The sequence below is a fragment of the Artemia sp. Qi Xiang Cuo genome, chromosome 3 (assembly GCF_049724085.1).
Source record: "Artemia sp. Qi Xiang Cuo chromosome 3, ASM4972408v1, whole genome shotgun sequence".
Classification (NCBI taxonomy): Eukaryota; Metazoa; Arthropoda; class Branchiopoda; order Anostraca; family Artemiidae; genus Artemia; species Artemia sp. Qi Xiang Cuo.
The window spans coordinates 79,952,705-79,972,091 of NC_142796.1; the positions used below are offsets into that span (position 1 = coordinate 79,952,705).

Consider the following 19,387-nt stretch of genomic DNA (forward strand, 5'->3'; position numbering starts at 1 on the left):
TGGCACATCAACTTTATCAAAAGATCGCTGGGACAGGTTCGTCACTATATTCCCGTTGGCCAAGCTCTTCTGGGTTGCAAAACGACGTCCCGTTTGTTTGGGATACGAAATTAGGATGTCCTGCCATTCCTAGAAACCCATGAAGAATTTATGAATAACTGTGAAGTGTTCCTTAATCCGCGCTCTAGGAAGGAAGAAGTCCAGCTAGTCGGTGAAAATTTTTTGCTGTGTTTCAACAAGGCTAAGAAAGGGGAGGGTCTCAGCAAAGTTAGGTACAGGGTTTTTCTTGAGAAACTGAACATCCCAAACTTACTTTACTTTACTTATGTCTCCTGCCAGGCGCTGCTCGGTGCAGAGAGTGACGTCTGCCTCCTCCATCCACTTCGGTCCATGGCAAGCGTTTGCACATCGCTCAAACTGATATTTGCCATCGTCAGGATCTCGGACAGGCTGTCAGACCATCGTTTCTTCGGTCGACCACGGGGTCGCTTCCAACCGGCTTCTGACGTCGTCAGCATGTCCGTTGACACGCGGTGGTCGATATCTTAAAAGGAGGTCCGGATCCGAGGCTATGTAGTCACTTTGCGTAGCACTTGATTTTCAGGTGGAGGGTCGCTAGCCCAACCGACCCTAGGCCTGGAATCTGATTAGAGCTAAGTTTAACCTAGATATTGAGATTCCCGGGGTGGGCTCCACCAGCCACATAAGGTCAGACCTCGACCCAAAAGATAGGGGCTGGGTATTACGTGACGGACGATTCACTCCGATCATGACAGACATTGGACCTGCTCCGCCTCATCTTCTAAATGTGATTCGATGCAGCTGCACACGTTCCAACTTTGATAGTTCATGCTGTAGTGGCCAAAAAAATGGATTGCATTGCACACTTGCTGGCAAAGACTGCCAAGGGATTGCGTGTTCCAATAAAGATGTTTTTGTTGATAACGATGAAGAAGACGATGTTTAGTACAAATGCTTGATCTTGTCCTTTTTTTATTCAATATAACCCGTAATTGTCTTTTGCTGGGATTATCGAAGTTCCCTGATTTGTTTCATTTCTTACATTTAGTTTTGTCTTATGTTTCCATTATATAGTCAAAGTAAATATTCCCACGTACTCGGAAGGCCCGATGCATTGTCTCCCCCACAGTGAAAACACTGCTGAAAAGCAAGATACAATTCTAATACTATGTTTTTTGAAATCATCGAGTTAAAAAACCCTGGGGGTAACGTTTTGACCAGCCCTATCGCACAACTCTCGAGAATACTATTTCCCCCCTCCCGCGCTCAAGGGGGTAATCCAACCAACTCCAGTGATAAAAAACATAACTTACATTTTTCGATTTATCCGCGCTGAAAAAGAGCAGACTTGAAGTTCAAGCGCACAATAAATCTGCCCCAGAGTTTTTACAATTTTCCCCTTTTTCCCTCTTACCCCTGTTGTTTACCCTGTTTCACCCAGGGTATTTTTTGGGACTTTTGATATGTTGTACAGAATTTTTTCTCTACAAGATGGTGTAAAAATCTTTTATATTGCAATTTTCCCCCAGAGTTTCGTAGATTTACTGGACTACATTGAAGGATAAGTATTGCATCATATTCTTTCAGAAAGAAGTGAAAATAATTTATTCGATGAAAATATGTGCACATGATAAAGTTTTTGTTGTACTGAATGCTGACAAAGACATATACTTGAAGTATGAAACAAGTAGTACGGGGATCTTATCGGAAACGTATGCGAGCGTTGTTCTGGCAGTGAGAGATTGAATTTCTTTGGAGTATCGAAAAAAGTCAATGGTCATGCAGAGAGTTATGATAGAGTCACATTTTCAGAGATGATAGTGCTCAAAGATAATGCGAGCCTATAACTAATAGTTCATGACGAGGACCAACTTATTGCTCATTGTGCGGATAACACGTTACCTCCTGATAAATCATATCAAAATCTTTTTGGTATTACCATTCAAAGGACATAAAAGCAACACGATCGTCCTCCAGCATCAATATTATAAATTCTATCATGTCTTTGTTTCGGAACTGTAGCCTGTGTAAAAATAATACGAAAATTATTTTATGAGATTATTTTATGATGAATTAAATAATTATTTTATGTGATGAATTATATTATGAGGCAGATTTAAAGCGTCCAAAGTTCTTCGATGATATTAATAATGTATAATGATCTATGTAACATAGTTTTCATATTAATATTCCACATGTCATTATTTCAATAAAAATTATTTTATGCATCACTTTGGTGATTTTAGAAAAATATTGTAAGGTCATAGTAAAGTTGGTTTCATTAAAATTGATTTTGCATAAACTGTTCATAGGCCTATCAAACATCCCAAACAACCACAAACTGTTTTACAAGATTCAGAATTAAAGTGGGACTTTTTCTCTTCTTAGTGAAAAATTCAGAATTGAACTGCAAATTTTATCTTCTACGGAAAATTAGAACAGAACTTGAATTTTTTTTTTCTCTTCATTGAGAAAATTCAAAACTGGAGTGGAATTATTTTTATCTTCGTTGGGAAAATTCCGAATTGAACTGTAACTTGTTTTTCTCTCTTCCTTGGGAAAACGCAGAAGAGAATTTGAGATCTTTTTCACTTCTTTGAGAGAATTCAGAATTAAAGTGGAACTTAATCTCTCCTGAGAAAAAAAAATTCAGAAGAGAAATTAATGTTTTCCTCACTTCTTTGGGAAAACTCAGAATTAAAGTTGAACCTTTTCTCTTTTTGTGGATAAATTCAGAATCGAAGTATAACTCTCTATCTTTCACGGAAAAAATTTATATCTCTTCTTTGAGAAATTTCGGAACTTAAGTGGAAGTTTTTTATTTTCATTGGAAAAATTAGAATCAAATTATAACTTTTATGTTCTTGGGGCAAAATTCAGAATCGAAGTGTAACTTTTTCTATCGTCTACGGTAAAATTCAGAAATGATATGAAACTTTTTTTCTCTTCCTTGGAAAAATTCAAAATTGAACTCTAACTTTTTGAAAATTCAGTACTGAAGTGGAACTATTTTTCTCTTCTTTGGTAAAATTCAGAATTGTACTTTAACTTCTTTTTTCTCTTTCTTCGTTGTAAAAAAGTAGAGAAAAGAAGAGAAGTTAACTCTTGTTAACTTCATTGAGAAAATTCAGAATTAAAGTGGAACTTTATCTCTAAATTGGAACTTTATCTCTCCTGGGGAAAATTGGAAAAATTCAGAATTGAACTAACTTTTTTTCTCTTCTCTAAGAAAATTCAGAAGATAACTTGAACATTTCTTCGTTTCTTTGAGAAAACTCAGAATCAAGGATGAACTTTTTCTCTTCATGGAGAATATTCAGAATCAAAGTATAACTTTTCTATTTTCTACGGAATAAGTTATTTTTCGTTTTTGAGAAAATTCAGAACTGAAGTGGAACCCTTTTTTTATTTTCATTGAAAAATTAGAATTGAACTGTTACTTTTTTCTCTTCTTTGAGAAAATTCAGAAGAGAACTTAAACTTTTCTTCACTTCATTGGAAAAAAATAGAACTGAACTGTAACTTTTTTCTCTTCTTGGGGAAAAATTCAGAAGAGAATTTGATTTTTTCTTCATGACTTTTATAAAACTCTTGATTAAAGTGGGAACTTTTTATCTTCTTAGCGAAAAAATCAGGATCGATGCATAAATTTTTCTATCTTCTACGGAAAAATTCAAAAAACAACTTGAAATTTTTCTCTTCTTTGAGAATATTCAAACCTGAAGTGGAAATTTTTTCCTTTCTTTGGAAAATTTTAGGATTGAACTGTAACTTTTTTGTCTTTTCTTTTAGAAAATTAAGAAGCGAACTTGAACTTTTTTTTCACTTCTTCGAGAAAACTCAGAATTGAAAGTGGCACTGTTTCTCTTCTTGGATAAAAATTCTGAGGAGAGCTTTAACTTTTCTTCACTTCATTAAGAAAACTCAGAATTAAAATGTAAATTTTTTATATTCTTGGGGAAAAATTCAGAATCGAATTATAGCTTTTTCAATCTTCCATGGAAAAACTCAGAACAGAACTAGAAATTCTATATCTCTGTTGAAAAAACTCAGAATTAAAATCAAACTTTTTTATCTTCATGGGGGAAAATTTAAAAATGAAGTATAACTATTTCTACATTCTACGGAAAATTCAGAACATAACTTGAAATTTTGTTTTCATCTATTATAAAATTCACAACAGAAGTGGAAATTTTTTCTATTCATGGGTGAAAAATTCAGAAAAGAATTATAACTTTTTCTACCTTCTACGGAAAAATTTAGAACAGAACTTGAAAGTTCCACTTTAATTCTGAGTTTTCTCAATAAAGAGATAGAAATTTCTAGTTTTGTTCTCAAATTTTCCATGGAAGAAGAAAAAGCTATAATTTGATCCTGAATTTTCCCCCAAGAGTATAAAAAAAGTTCCATTTTAAATCTCAGTATTCTTATTGAAGTGAGTAAAAGTTGAAGTTCTCCTCTGAATTTTCCCAAAGAAGAGAAAGAGTGCCACTTTTAATTCTGATTTTTCTCGAAGAAGTGAAAAAAAGTTCAAGCTCCCTTCTGAATTTTCTACAAGAAAAGAAAGGAGTTACAGTTCAATTCTAAATTTTTCTAAAGAAAAGAATTAATTTCCACTTCAGCTCTGAATTTTCTCAAAGAAAAGAAAGAATTTCAAGTTTTGTCCATTTTTCCGTAGAACGATAGAAAAATTTATTTTGAATTTTTTTCTGAAAAAGGAAAAATCTTCTGAATTTTTTCTGAAAAAGGAAAAATTCTTCCGAAAAAGAAGAGAGTTCCACGTTTATTTCTGAGTTTACTCGAAGAAGTGAAGAAAACTTCAAGTTCTCTTCTGAATTTTCTAAAAGAAAAAAAAAAGTTACAGTTCAATTCTAAATTTTTCCAAAGAAAAGAATACATTTCCACTTCAGTTCTGAATTTCCTCAAAGAAGAGAAAAAATTTCTTGTTGTGTTCTGAATTTTTCCCTAGAAGATAGAAAAAATTATACTTCGATCCTTAATTTTTCTTTAAGAAGAGAAATAGTTCCCCCTTTAGTTCTGAGTTTTCTCAAAGAAATAAAGAAAAGCTAAAATTCTCTTATGAATTTTTTCCCATGAATAGAAAAAAGTTCCGCTTCAGTTCTGAAATTTATAAAAGAAGAGAACAAAATTTCTAGTTCTATTCTGAATTTTTCCGTAGAATGTAGAAAACGTTATACTTTGTTTTTGAACTTTTCCCCCATGAAGAGAAAAAAGTTCCACTTTAATTCTGAGTTTTCCCATTTAAGAGATGAAAATATCTAGTTCTGTTCTGAATTTTCGAACGGAAGATAGAAAAAGCTATAATTTGACTCTGAATTTCCCACCAAGAATATTGCACTTTTAATTCTGAGTTTTTTCGAAGAAGTGAAGAAAAGTTCAAGTTCTCTCCTGAGTTTTCTAAAAGAAAAGAAAAAAAGATACAGTTCAATTCTAAATTTTTCCAAAGAAGAGAAAAAAGTTCCATTTCAGTTCTAAATTTTCTCAAAGAAGAGGAAAAAAATCAAGTTGTGTTCTGAGTTTTTCCGTAAATGATAAAAATAGTTATGCATCGATCCTGAGTTTTTCCCTAAGAAGATAAAATTTTCCCACTTTAATTCTGAGTTTGCTCAAAGAAATGAAGAAAAGTTAAAGTTCTCTTCTGAATTATTTTTCCCAAAGAAGAGAAGACACTTACAGTACAGTTCTAATTTTTTCCAATGAAGTGAAGAAAATTTCAAGTTCTCTCCTGAATTTTCTCAAAGGAGAAAAAAGTTATATTTCAATTCTAATTTTTTTTCAATGAGTAAAATGGGTTCCACTTCAGTTCTGAATTTTCTCAAAGACGAGAAATAAATTTTTCCGTCGAAGATAGAAAAGTTATACTTTGATTCAGAATATTCTCCACGAAGACAAAAAGTTCCACTTTAATTCTGAGTTTTCTCAAAGAAGTACAGAAATGTTCAAGTTCTCTTCTGAATTTTCTTAAAGAAGAGAAAAAAAGTTAGTTCAATTCTGATTTTTTCCAAAGAAGAAAAAAAAGTTCCACACCAGTTCAATTTCAATTCTGAGTTTTCTCAAAGAACTGAAGAAAAGTTCAAGTTCTCCTCTGAATTTTTCCGCAGGAGAGATAAAGTTCCACTTTAATTCTGAATTTTCTCAATGAAGTTAACAAGAGTTCAAGCTCTCTACTGACTTTTTACAACGAAGAAAGACAAAAAAAGAAGTTAAAGTACAATTCTGAATTTTACCAAAGAAGAGAAAAATAGTTTCACTCCAGTACTGAATTTTCAAAAAGTTAGAATTCAATTCTGAATTTTTCCAAGGAAGAGAAAAAAAATTCCATATCATTTCTGAATTTTATCGATAGAAGATAGAAGATAGAAAAATTTATACTTCGATTCTGAAATTTGCCCGAAGAATACAAAAAAGTTACAGTTTTATTCTAATTTTTCAATGAAATTAAAAAAAAACTTCCACTTCCGATAGGAATTTTCTCAAAAACGAGAAATAAATTTTTTCCGTAGAAGATAGAAAGATTTATACTTCGATCCTGAATTTTTCTCCCAAGATGAGAAAAAATTCCACTTTAATTCTGTGTTTTCTCAAAAAAGTGAAGAAAAGATTAAGTTCTCTTCTGAATTTGTTTCCCCAGGTGAGATAAAGTTCCACTTTAATTCTGAATTTTCTTAAAGAAAAGAACAAGAGTTCAAGTTCTCTTCTGAATTTTCCGAACGAAGAGAAAAAAAAGTTACAGTTCAATTCTGAATTTTCCCAACGAAGACACAAACAGTTCCACTCGAGTTCGGAATTTTCTCAATGAACAGAATAAAACTTCAAGCCCTGATCGGAATTTTTTCGTAGAAGATAAAAAATGTTATAGTTCAATCCTGAGTCTTTCACTAAGAAGAGAAAAAGTCCCGCTTTAATCTGGATCTTTTAAAAACAGTATGTAATTGTTTAGGATGTTTAATATGCTTCTGAACGATCTATGCATAATCAAATTTATTAAAACCAACTCTACTAGGACCTTACCAATATTTTCCTAAAATCAACGAAATGATGCATAAAATATTTTTATTGAAAATAATGACATGTTGAATATTATAATAAAAAAACTTGTAACATCGATCATTATACATTATTAATATCATCGAAGAACTTTGGACACTTTAAATCTGTATCATCAAATAATTCATCATGTTCTCTCTTGATACTGTAGCTACTCTCTTCTCTTAGTTCGTAACCAGTAGTATAATCATTAATCCATTTTGAGTCATACACTATTTTTAATGGGGTTTCACCTACATATTTAATATGAATTTCATCTTTGGTATTATTACATTTATTGACCATATGATCAGTAGTACTAGCAACATTCACCGATGCTTGGCTGTTCTTAGTAATGCCATTAATTTTTATGATGATTTTACCTGCCAATGCCCTTTTCATTTGGTCAGTGATTTAACTGTCTATTACCATATTATTTTTACACAGGTAACAGTTCCGGCACAGTGACAAGATATGATTTATGACATAGGTGCAAGAGTAAGCCTGTCTTTTTTTCACGATCTGTCGAATACTAATACCCAAACGATGGCGATATGATTTATCAAGAGGTAACGTGTTACCCGCAGTCTGAGCAAGAAGTTTACCCTCGTTGTCAATTATTACTCTTAGGCATGAATTATCTTTAAACAATATCATCTCTGTGAATTTTATTCTATTATATCCGCCATTAGCAATGATAAATTTTTTCGGTACTTCAAAGGAATTTAACTCATCGTTATCAGGACAAAAGACGCGTATATTTCCAGTAAGATCACCATTAATGCTTGTTTCATAGTTCAAATATTTGTCTTTGTCAGTATTCAATGCTACGATAACTCGATAATGTGCATATACTTTCTTGAAGGATTTCATTTTTACTTTTTCATCATTGGTATTATTCTGTTCAATGATGGTATTTTATTGTAAACTATCAGGGATAGTAGTAACGTTCAGTGATGCCTTTCTTTTCATTGAATTGTCTTTAGTGTCACTGGCAATGTTACCTGTCCATGATTTTTTAATTTTGCTCTCAATTATATTGTCTGTTACCACACTATTTTTACAGAGGTTATAGCTCCGACACAAAGACACGACATCATGACATGACTCAGTTGCTGGAGTTGTGTTTTATTTGTGTGTTTATAATAAAGTCAAAGTTGAAAAAGTTCAAAAGTTCAAATTTCATGATTTATGACATTGATGCTGGAAAATGCTCGTCTTGCTATTGCGTTCTTTTGAATGGTAATACAACAAAGATGTTGATATGATTTATCATGAGGGAACATGTTACCCGCACAATGAGCAAGAAGTTGGCCCTCGTCGTCAACTATTTATCTTAGGTTCGCATTATCTTTGAGCACTACAATCTCTGGAAATTTGACCCTGGCATAACTAACTGTATGACCATTGAACTTTTTCGATACTGCAAAGTAATTCAATATCTCACTGCAACAACAACGCTCGCATATGTTTCCAATAAGATCCCGACTAGTACTTGTTTAATAGTTAAAGTATTTGTCCTTATTAGCATTTAGTACAACGACGACTTTATCATGTGTACACGCTTTCTTGGAATAAATCATTTTTACTTTTTTTAAAGATAAAGATGCAAGTGTTTATCCTTCCAATGCTGAAAAATTACTGATTTAATACACACGATAAACTAGGTAGTGTCGATAACTATCCATACAGTACCACTGGTACATCCACGTAGTGTTGATCAGCAGCCTTAGACTACCACTAATACAGCTGCATAAATAAAAAAATAATGATTAAAAACTTTGAATAATTTTTTAATGAAGTCCAAGAAATTCCAAGTCATAAAAAAAAGAAAAGTTCTACTACAAACATTATTTTTCTAATAGTTAAAGTCACGACTGACATATCTATATCATTCCCATTTTGTATTTCGAAAATATCAAATGTGATTTTTTTTTGTTTTAAGTATATTTCATATCATTTCAAGACATGTAAAAAAAAGTTGAACAAAAAATTCCATGTTAAGAAAGAAATAAAAAAAAAGTTAAAAAAAAATCAAACTTCAAAAAAAAGTATTAAAACAATGAGATGGGGGCCACAAATTTGGAGAAAGGGGGCCCCTTGGAGGTGTGGGAGAGGGGGTCCTTGGAGGTTGAGGTCCTTGGTGGCGAGGGTCATTGATGGTTACGGTCCTTGATGGTTCAAATCCATAAACATCTCACTAGTTGATTTCTAAGGATTTCTAAGGATTGTTCTGAATTTCTATATTAAAATTATGTTCTTGGCATCTACAACTTCATTAGTTTCTTACCAACTTCTTGTGGTAAAGGGGTTTTTATTGTTTTTAGGTGATGTTGTGGTAGATACCTTTATTCTCCCTTTATAGGAGATGTAAACTATGGCCCTAAGGTAATTAAACTTTGGTAGCGTGCCTTAGGCTATGACCGGACTAATGAGGCGTACCAGCTGGGTATATTCGAGGGACTAAATATAAATTGTACAGAGGTTGGCTATAATACAATACTTTTATTCAGTTAACATATACCAGTACAAGGTATAATAATTTATATATATTCTACTGGGAATGGTTCTCCCAAGTAGGCCACAAGTATCAGAAAATCTACAATAACATATAATAAGATACTTAGACACTTACAATAACCTGACAATATTTCGAGGTATTTCTAATAAGATAACAAACGGGCAGAGGTTCGCCCTGCAAGTCAAAGAGTGTGTATTCAGTCTAATAAATCTGATTATATATATGACAAACCAACCGCATCCATCCAGCTCATTGACGTCCTTAGCCAGGAAATTGGTTATTGAGCAAGTTCCCTCCAAGCTTACATATTCCAGGATGTGTACTTTTATCTTAAAAAAAATTAGTATTTCGAAACGTTTGTATTTGTGTCATATTATTTTTACTAAATTCCAAATTGACTTAATTAGAAAGCTTCACAACATTATCAGACTTACCTGTAGTTGGTAAGCAATTAAAATTTCAACTTTATGAGTGTATTTAAATCAATTGACTTCTGAAAGGTTGAATATATGCTAATCATATTATTGCCATTCAGTTTTCACACGATACCCATGTCCAGGTATGAATTATACAAATGAGATGCCTTTTGCTATCTGTCTAATGATGAATAGATTATGTGCAATCAGAAAATACAGGATATTGGGCTGTTTGACAACATTTGACTCAGAAACATGTCCAGCTTGGCTGTTAGCCCACGAAACATGTCTTGATTAGCCCACAAATGGGTGTAGCTTATCCAGAAAGCGGTCTGAAAAGTTTTGTATAGTTCAAATTGCATAATAGCATACTACTAATAGGTGGGCGTGAGAGGGGGGCTAGTTACCCTCCAATCACTTTTGACTATGAAAAGGGGCGCTAACCCTTTTAATTTCCAATCGAACGAGCTCTTTTTTAAGTTTCTACGACAAAGCTTTCTATAAAAACCTTATATGCCCAAAGGGCATAACTTACAACCCTTGCACTGAGGGCTGTGGGGGGGGGGGTTCATCATTAAAGACCTAATTCCAAAACGTTCAACTACGTTGAATAAAATGACTATCTAAAATTTTGATTGGATGTGTTTGGGGAAATGGTGGGCGGGAGGGGGGGGGGTAGTGTCCCTCAAATCACTTTTGAATATTAGAAAGGGCACTAGCCCTTTGAAATTACAACCGAATTAGTCCTTTTTCCAGTTTCTACGACAAAAATTTATGTAAAAAACCTTATATGACCCCAGGGAATAACTTATAACCCTTGCCTTGAAGACTGTGGGGGGAGTGTCCTGCTCAAAGGTATTATTTTCAGATCTTTCAACTGCGTTGAATATATTAACTATCTCAAAATTTTTATTGGATGTGTCTGGAGAAATAGTGGGCATGGAAGGGGTGCTTGTTGCCTTAGAATCACTTTCGATTATTAAAAAGGGCACTAGCCATTTCAATTTCCAATCGAATTAACTCTTTTTAAATTTTCTGCGAAAACGATTTCTATAAGAACCTTATATGCCCCCAGGGCATAGCTTACAACCCTTGCCCTGAGAGCTTTGGTGGGGGGGGGTTGTCATTCTCAAAAACCTAATTTTCAGAACTTTCAATTAACTTGAATGGCTATCTCAAATTTTGATTGGATGTGTTCGAGGAGAAGGTGGGCTAGAGAAGGGGGTGAGTTGCCCTCAAATCACTTTCGACTATTAAAAAGGGCAATAGCCTTTTTAATTTACAATTGAATGAGCCCTTTTTGAAATGTCTGCTACAGAGCTTTCTATCAAAACCTTATATGACACTAGGGCATAATTTAAAACCCTTGTTCTGTAGGCTATAGGTGAGCTATCTCCTCAAAAACAAAATTTATATCTTGAATTCAACTACGCTGAACAAAATGGCTCTCTCAACATTTTGATTGGATGTGTTTGGGGAAATGGTGGGCGTGGAAAGGGTGTTAGTTGCCTTCCAATCACTTTCAACTATTAAAAAGGGCACTAGCCATTCCAATTTTCAATCGAATGAGCCCTTTTTGAAATTTCTGCTACAAAGCTTTCTATAAAAACCTTATATGCTCCATGGACATAACTTACAACCTTTGCCCTGGGGGCTCCGGGAGGTTTGTCATCCTGAAATACATAATTTCCAGAACTTTCAACTACGTTGAACAAAATGGTTATCTTTAAACTTTGATTGAATCTGTTTGGGAAAATGGTGGGCGTGAGAGGGGGTTAATTACTCTCCATTTACTTCCGACTATTAAAAAGGGCACTAGCCCTTTCAATTTCCAATAAGAAAAAATATAAATGTTTTTACTATAATAACTGTAATAAATAAAATAATAGTGAGATTTTTATTACGAAACATCAGTATATGTATATTAAACTGACAATGCACATTCATTTGTATTTTTTCATTAGAGTACAAATTATGTTCTGGCCTTGGGAAGGCATAGGGGTTTAGAGCCCTACTCATGTAAATTTCTGCTTGTTTTGAGTTTGACTCGGTTATTCGTTTTAATTTCTGTTCGTTTTCGGTATAATTTATATATCGATGTTGATTTGTGGTAGTTTCACGCTTGGTAGATTATTTAATTTCTTTTTGCTCGTTTTTGGTTTAATGGAGATCTTTGCTTTTGTCTGAAAAACTTATTTTGTGGAAAAAGTTTTTTTAATTAATTTCTGTTCGTTTTATATTGACATAGTCTTTTCAGGGAAAAAGAAAATAATTCTTTAAATTTTGCTTTTTTAAACTTTATGGTTTGACCTGCTATTTGTATGCTGGAGAAAAATTTTCGGCAATTTTTAACAAAAAACACCGTTTTAAAAATCTGGACACAAATAGTAGTGTTTAATTTAGTTTCATTCCTCCTCTAGTTGACCTGAAATAGAAAAACTTGATACCATTTGCTAAAAAAAATCTGTTTACTTTCTTTGACAGCTTAGATACACTTACGCTATTTTGATTTGATTAAATTTTAAGAGCAGAAGTAGCCACGAAAGTTTGAAAATAATATCCTCAGTCGTTCTTGGGATACTGCTGAGATACCTTATTGGGAATTAGCATTAACATAGTATATTTTCATTTAATCTTGAGGCAACATTTAGTTTTTAAAAATAATAGGCAAATGGAAGGATTGGCGTAGGAGGGGGACCAGTTGCCCTCCAGTCACTATCGACTATTAAAAAGGGTATTAGCCCTTTCTATTTTCAATCGAATAAGCCCTTTTCGAAGTTCCTTTAACTCCATCGATAGGAAGTGCCCTGACGGTTGTCATACTCAAAGACTAATTTCCAGAACTCTCAACTACGTTAAACAAAATGGCTATCTCAAAATTTTAATCGGATTTGTTTGGGCAAATGGTGAGTATGAGAGGGGGGTTAGTTACCCTCCAATCACTTTCGAATATTAAAAAGGGCACTAGCCCTCTCAATTTCAAATCGAATGAGCCCTTTTGAAGTTTCTACGACAACGCTTTCAATAAACCCTTATAAGACCGCAGGGTATAATTTATGAACTTTGCCCTGAGGGCTGGGTAAGGGGGGGGGGGTCATCCTCAAAGACCTAATTTCCAGAACTTTCAACTATTTTGATGAAAATTGTTATCTTAAAATTTTGATTGGATGTGTTTGGAGAGACGGTGGGCGTGAGAGGCGGGTTACTTGCCCTCCAATCACTTTTAACTATTAAAAAGGGCACTAGTCCTTTCAAATTTCAAATCAAATGAGCCCTTTCTGAAGTTTTTACGACAACGCTTTCTATAAAAACCATATATACCCCAGGGCATAACTTGCAACCCATGACCTAAGGGCTGTGCGGGGGCTGTCATCCTCAAAGACATAATTTTCGGACTGTTCAACTACGTTGACAAAATAGCTATCTCGAAATTTGGATTGGATGTGTTTGGGGAAATGGTGGGCGTGAGAAGAAGGTTACTTGCCATCCAATCACTTTCGACTGTTAAAAAAGGCACTAGCCGTTACAATTTCCATTCGAATGATTCCTTTTTTGAAGTTTCTACGACAACGCTTTCTATAGGAAAAAAAATCTTATATGCACCTAGGGCATAAATTAAAACCCTTGCCCTGAGGGTGGTGGGGGATTGTCATCCTCAAAAACATAATTTCCAGACTCTTTAACCAAGTCGAACAAAATTGCTATCTCAAAATTTGGATTGGATGTGTTTGGGGAAATGGTGGGTGTTAGTTATCCTCGAATCACTCTAGACTATTAAAAAGGGCACAAGCCCTTGTAATTTCCTATCCCTTTTTGAAGTTTCTACAACATTACTATTAATAAAAACCTTATATGCCACCAGGGCATAACTTATAACCCTTGCCCCGAGGGCTCTGAGGGGGGTTATCATCCTCAAAGACCTAATTTCTAAAACTTTTTACTATTTTGAACGAAATGGCTATCTAAAAATTTTGATTGGATGTGTTTGGGGAAAAGGTGGGCGAGAGAGGTTAGTTGCCCTCAAATCTCTTTCAACTATTAAAAGGGCACTAGCCCTTTGAATTTCCAATCGAATGAGCCCCTTTTTAAGTTTCTACGGCAAAGCTTTCAATAAAAACCTCAAGGCATAATTTGCAACCCTTACCCTGAGGGCTGTGGGGGGAGTTTCATCCTCTTAGATGTAATTTCAAGACCTTTCACCTACTTTGAACAAAATGGCTATCTCAAAATTTTTATTGAATGTGTTTTGATAAATGGTGGGAATAGAAGGGGTGTTAGTTGCCATCCAATCACTTTCGACTATTAAAAAGGCCACTAGCCATTTCAATTTCCAATCAAATGAGCCCTTTTGAAGATTATATGACAACGTTTTCTGTAAAAAAAAACCTTATATGCCCCCAGGGCATAACTTACAACCCTTTTCCTGAGGGCTGTGGGGGGTTGTTATCCTCAAAGACATAATTTCAAGACCTTCTAACTACGTTGAACAAAACAACTATCTCAAAATTTTGATTGGATGTTTTTGGGGAAAAATTGGCGTGGGAGGGGGGTTAGTTGCCCTTCAATCACTTTCGACTCTAAAAAGGGCACTAGCCCTTTGAATTTCCAATCGAACTAGCCTTTTTTGAAGTTTCTACGACAACGCTTTCTATAAAAACCTTATATGCCCCAGGGAATAACTTACAACCCTTGTCCTGAGGGCTGTGGGGGAGTGTCCTCCTCAAAAACATAATTTCTATCTGGATTTCAACTACGCTGAACAAAAGGGTTATCTCAAAATTTTGATTGGACGTGTTTGGAGAAATATTGGGCGTGGAAGGGGTGTTAGTTGCCTCCCAATCCCTTTTGACTACTAAAAAGGGCACAAGCCACTCCAATTTCCAATCGGATTAGCCCTTTTTGAAGCTTTTACGACAACTGCTTTTATATGAAGTGCCCTGGTCTAAAACAAAGAAAAAAATACATTGTGCCAACATCGTTCTTTACTTAGGCAGCGCTATTGCGTGTATATGATATTTGAGTATTTAATAAACTTGGGTTTTAGTTTTCAGAAATAAGGACATTAACGTTTAAAATAATCTGATTTTATTAACAATATTTGAGTATTTAATAAGCTTAGGTTATAGTTTTCAGAAGTAAGAACATCAACGTTTAAAACAAATCTGATTTTTGTAATAATTTTTTAGTATTTAATGAACTTGGGTGTTAGTTTTTAGAAATAAGAACATCCACTTTAAAAAAAATTAAATTCAAAAAAATTCTAAATCCAAGAGAATTCCCAGTCATAGAAAACTTCCAAATGAATTCTTGGCTAAAAAAATTAATAATCAATAATCGATAATCAATAATCAATATTGAGTAATCAGTAATTAATACTCGATAATCGATAATCAATAATAGATAATCAATAATCAATATCGATAACCAATAATCAATAATCTATAACCAATAACCGATACTCAATAATCAATAATCAATAATCAATAATCGATAATCAATAACTAATAATCAATAATCAATATTCATAATCAATAATTAGTGCTTAAGACCATTACATTGCAGAAATGATACCTGCCCGGTTCTATTTATTACAATTTTTTTAGATCGAAATAAGTTTCATTAACCATCGAAAGAATGTCTTTTCAGCAAGTATCTCAAATCACCGTGTTATGCATATTCTCGAAATAGAGCCAAAAAAGCTGCCCGGAAACAAATTAATGATTGCATCTACTATATATACAAATGACAAATCGAATGCGTAAACAACTTGTTACGATGTAGTGACGCTTAATATCAGTTAGCTAGCATGCCAGAAAGAACATATTGACTGCCTAGAATGTATTTCTAAGAACATAATTTCATCAATGGCTTGTTGGCTCAGTCAAGTAACGTGTTTTTTTTACCGTAGGAAATAATGGGTCTCACGTTCGGTTCAGACATCAGGTATCAATTTAATAAAATCATTGGAAAAATGCTTAGAAGCTAATAAATGTTGTTGGCTCAGTTGTTATCTCAAATGACCAGATGTGAGGGCTTTCACAGACCGTATTGTATTGTTTCACTAACAACGTGAATGATTAAACGATACCAGATAATGCAACATTCTTGAAATTCTCGGAAACATGCCAAGAAATTCTCAGAAAATATGATATGGGCCCACTTGTATTCGTTGTATTGTTTCACTGACAACATGAATGACTACGAAACACCAGATAACGCATCATTCATGAAATTCTCGGAAACATACCAAAACATTCTCGGAAATCATGACAACATCCCGCTTGTATTTGATGTTTCGTTTTACCGATAGCATCATTGATTACGTAATACCAGATAACGCATCATTCTTGAAATTCGCGAAATTACTGAAAACCGGTTGCACAATCTTGGAATGATTCCAAGAAAGGTGTTAGCGACTCCGACAGTACATCGGTGTAGGGCTGTATTGGGACCAATTGAAGGGATACTGCTGAACTTGTATTTTTTTGTAAAAGTTTAGAGAGGGTTAAATTAACCCTAGTTAGATTAAGCTACAATGTCCTTCAGTGAACTGACATTAAATTCATAATTTACCACGAACAGCTTTAAGCGTTAAAAATTTGAAATGAATGAGATTCAAATGTAAAAGCCAAGCAAGTTCACTATTTGATGGGACTGTGGGCCCGTTAATGCATGCCCCTTCCTCCTAAAAAACAATGTGTTTATACTATTGTTCTAATTTTTCCTTATAGCTCATCAACTTTTGGCTCTTACTTTGAGCAACCGGTATCTTGGCCATACGGTTAATTGGAAAAAAAAAATATTAGAACAGTGCTTACCTTACATTCATTGGTAGGAAATGCTAGCTTTGTATCGGTGATTAAATCTGGAATACTTTGAAATGTTACATGTGATGGGCTTGACGTGCTTGAGTGACACGATGATGGTGCTCCAGAAGGATTAAAGTGGCGTGGATCTATTACCTGAAGCATAAATTTACTAACATAGTACCTATGGTTAAAGTACCAAGGATATTAAAAATAAATCCTAATTCTTTGAATTGGTTACGTGGAAACTTAAACAACCCTATACGCCTTTAAAAATTATGAAAAACCGGAAATTCAATTTTGAATGACAAAGATCTTCAATTTTTAATTCAAATTTTTACACTCGCGGGTGCCAAGTTAAAAAATAAAGAACAGTGCGTGAAAAATCCGCAGGATAAAAAAACTAAAAGAACCTATCATCATGCATATCCAGAAGTATAACTTTCATGATTGCTTTGTCAAAAGACAAACACTGCCATAAATCTAAGCTATGCATTAATATGGATATTATTAACATCATTCAAGAATAAAACTTCAAACCATTAGTTAAATAACTTATCTACAAAAATATTTTTTCAGAAAGACCATTTAGGCTAAGCTATTCTGTTACGTTTATCCCTTTAATTGACTTATGATGTATAAATAGAATCCCTATTGTCTTCAGTTTTCAAAATGTCATTTTTAATACTTACGTTTAACATATTCCCATTAGCCTATATCATGATTGCAGCAGTAGCTGCAACCTAGTAAAGAGAGAACCACGGCCCATAGTAACCAACAACTAAAAAAGCTGTTTAGAGAAAAGCTACCTAGTGAAAAAAATTGCCGTCTGACACTGGTTCTCGTATGGTTTCTATAATTTCGGTTTGTCTTAAAAGTAAAAGTTTATTGCAAAAAGAAATCTATGGTGATTTCAAAAAAAGCCTAAAATGGCTTTCAAGGGCTTAAAAAAAAAAACTTTTCAAAATGGCGTCGGATTGAAATGAAAATTGTACCATTGGAATCAGCATGGTCGAAAACTTTGAATAAGGAAATTACAGTCTCCCTGCTTGAGCAACAAGGAAAATCATTTATTTTTGCATCGATAGCACTGATCTGTCTCCCTTTTTTTTTTACCAGGGCTCGATGTGACCAAAAAATCATAGAAAGATGTGTAATAGCTTATTCGAATGAAAATTAAATTTGACAGTGCCCTTTCTAAGTGACCAAAAATATTGGAGGGCAAATAGCCCCCCCTCCCTATAGGCTCTATCCCCCCAAATCCATCGAATCAAAATTTTGATATGTCATTTTGTTCAAGATAGTTCAAAGGTCCCATAATGATGAGTCTATCGTATCAGACGTATCAATATCACGCGTATCGGTATGGCCGTATTATTATTGGTTGTACTGGTATTGGGCAGGTATCGGAATCGGGCATATCAGTACCGGGTGTCTTCCAGTATTTCCAACGTTTTATTGGTTTCCCAATATTTGAAAACGAATTTGTCCAAGACCCCATAAGAAATGGCATCAGATAAAATTAAAAGTGCACCATTGGAATTAGCATGGTCGGAAACTATGTATAAGAGGATCCAGGGAAGGAGGATCCAGGGAGAACCGGGGTCCAACCCCCAAGATTTTTTGGCACCCTCAATTAATTTTTTCTTTTTAAATAAATTTTTCAATTATTGGCCCCCTTGTCGCATTACCCCCCCCCCCCCAGTTCTAGATCAAGATTCTTACTTTGGTGAAATCTTTTACTTACCATATCTCTCGCAAAACCTGGATGGTCAAAAAAGGAAAAAAAAAAATACTGAGAAAAAGCACTACTTTCGCGAAAAATGATTATTTTTTTTTTTACCAAAATGAATATCCAGTTGGAAAATGTTTCGTTTTATGTCATAAATTTAAAAAGTGTGTCTGTTTTTGCCCTTTTATGTTATTCTATTCATTCCGGCACATAAGAATGTTTCCTTTTGACATAAAATGTGTCCAGATGGTAACCTTGGTGTTAGCTACAAACAATACAAACGTTGGTAGAACTTGCCTGTAAAAAAGAGAAGTTTCCGATTGCCTCTTTCAAAATTCAAATATTGCATTAACAGAGGCGATTTGCGCAGCATAAATAATTTTATAGGTGTATAACAACAACAACAACAAAATCGTAGAAAATCCCGATTTCCAGGTATGAACAGACCGAAAATCGAACCAGGAGGTAGATATTGTTTTCATTTTGTTGTGTTTGGTCGTAGATATTGTTTTCATTTTGTTGTGTTTGGTACTTTCATTTAAAAAAAACAAGTCATTTTTCGTGGAAGTAAAAAAAGAGGTTGAAACTTAAAACGAACAAAGTTTATTCCTTCACAGATTACGTAGGGTATATTTACAGAACTATCTTAAATTGATTGGCTCGTAATATTCTCCAATATTTGTTGGATTCTAAGAATCTACACTTTGCTGGAGACACAAATTAATTCCAAAAATAGGATGTTCTCTTTGGAGCATAAACTTCTGTGAGCAGCCTGCAGGAAATAACGGACTGATTTACAAATCGTTCAATAGTATTTCACCTTTCATGATGTCATAAACTTGCA

At 34.0% G+C, this 19,387-nt stretch overlaps 1 protein-coding gene across 1 annotated transcript in view; it reads right to left on the reverse strand.

The window, feature by feature from the left end:
- The window catches only part of LOC148954592 (uncharacterized), a 93,263-nt gene that overhangs the window by 45,911 nt on the left and 27,965 nt on the right, over window positions 1–19,387 (reverse strand). Inside the window, exon 2 of the mRNA XM_089086358.1 lies at window positions 16,824–16,967. Coding sequence (XP_088942484.1) covers window positions 16,824–16,967 — 144 coding nt within the window. The remainder of the gene's footprint in view (window positions 1–16,823; window positions 16,968–19,387) is intronic.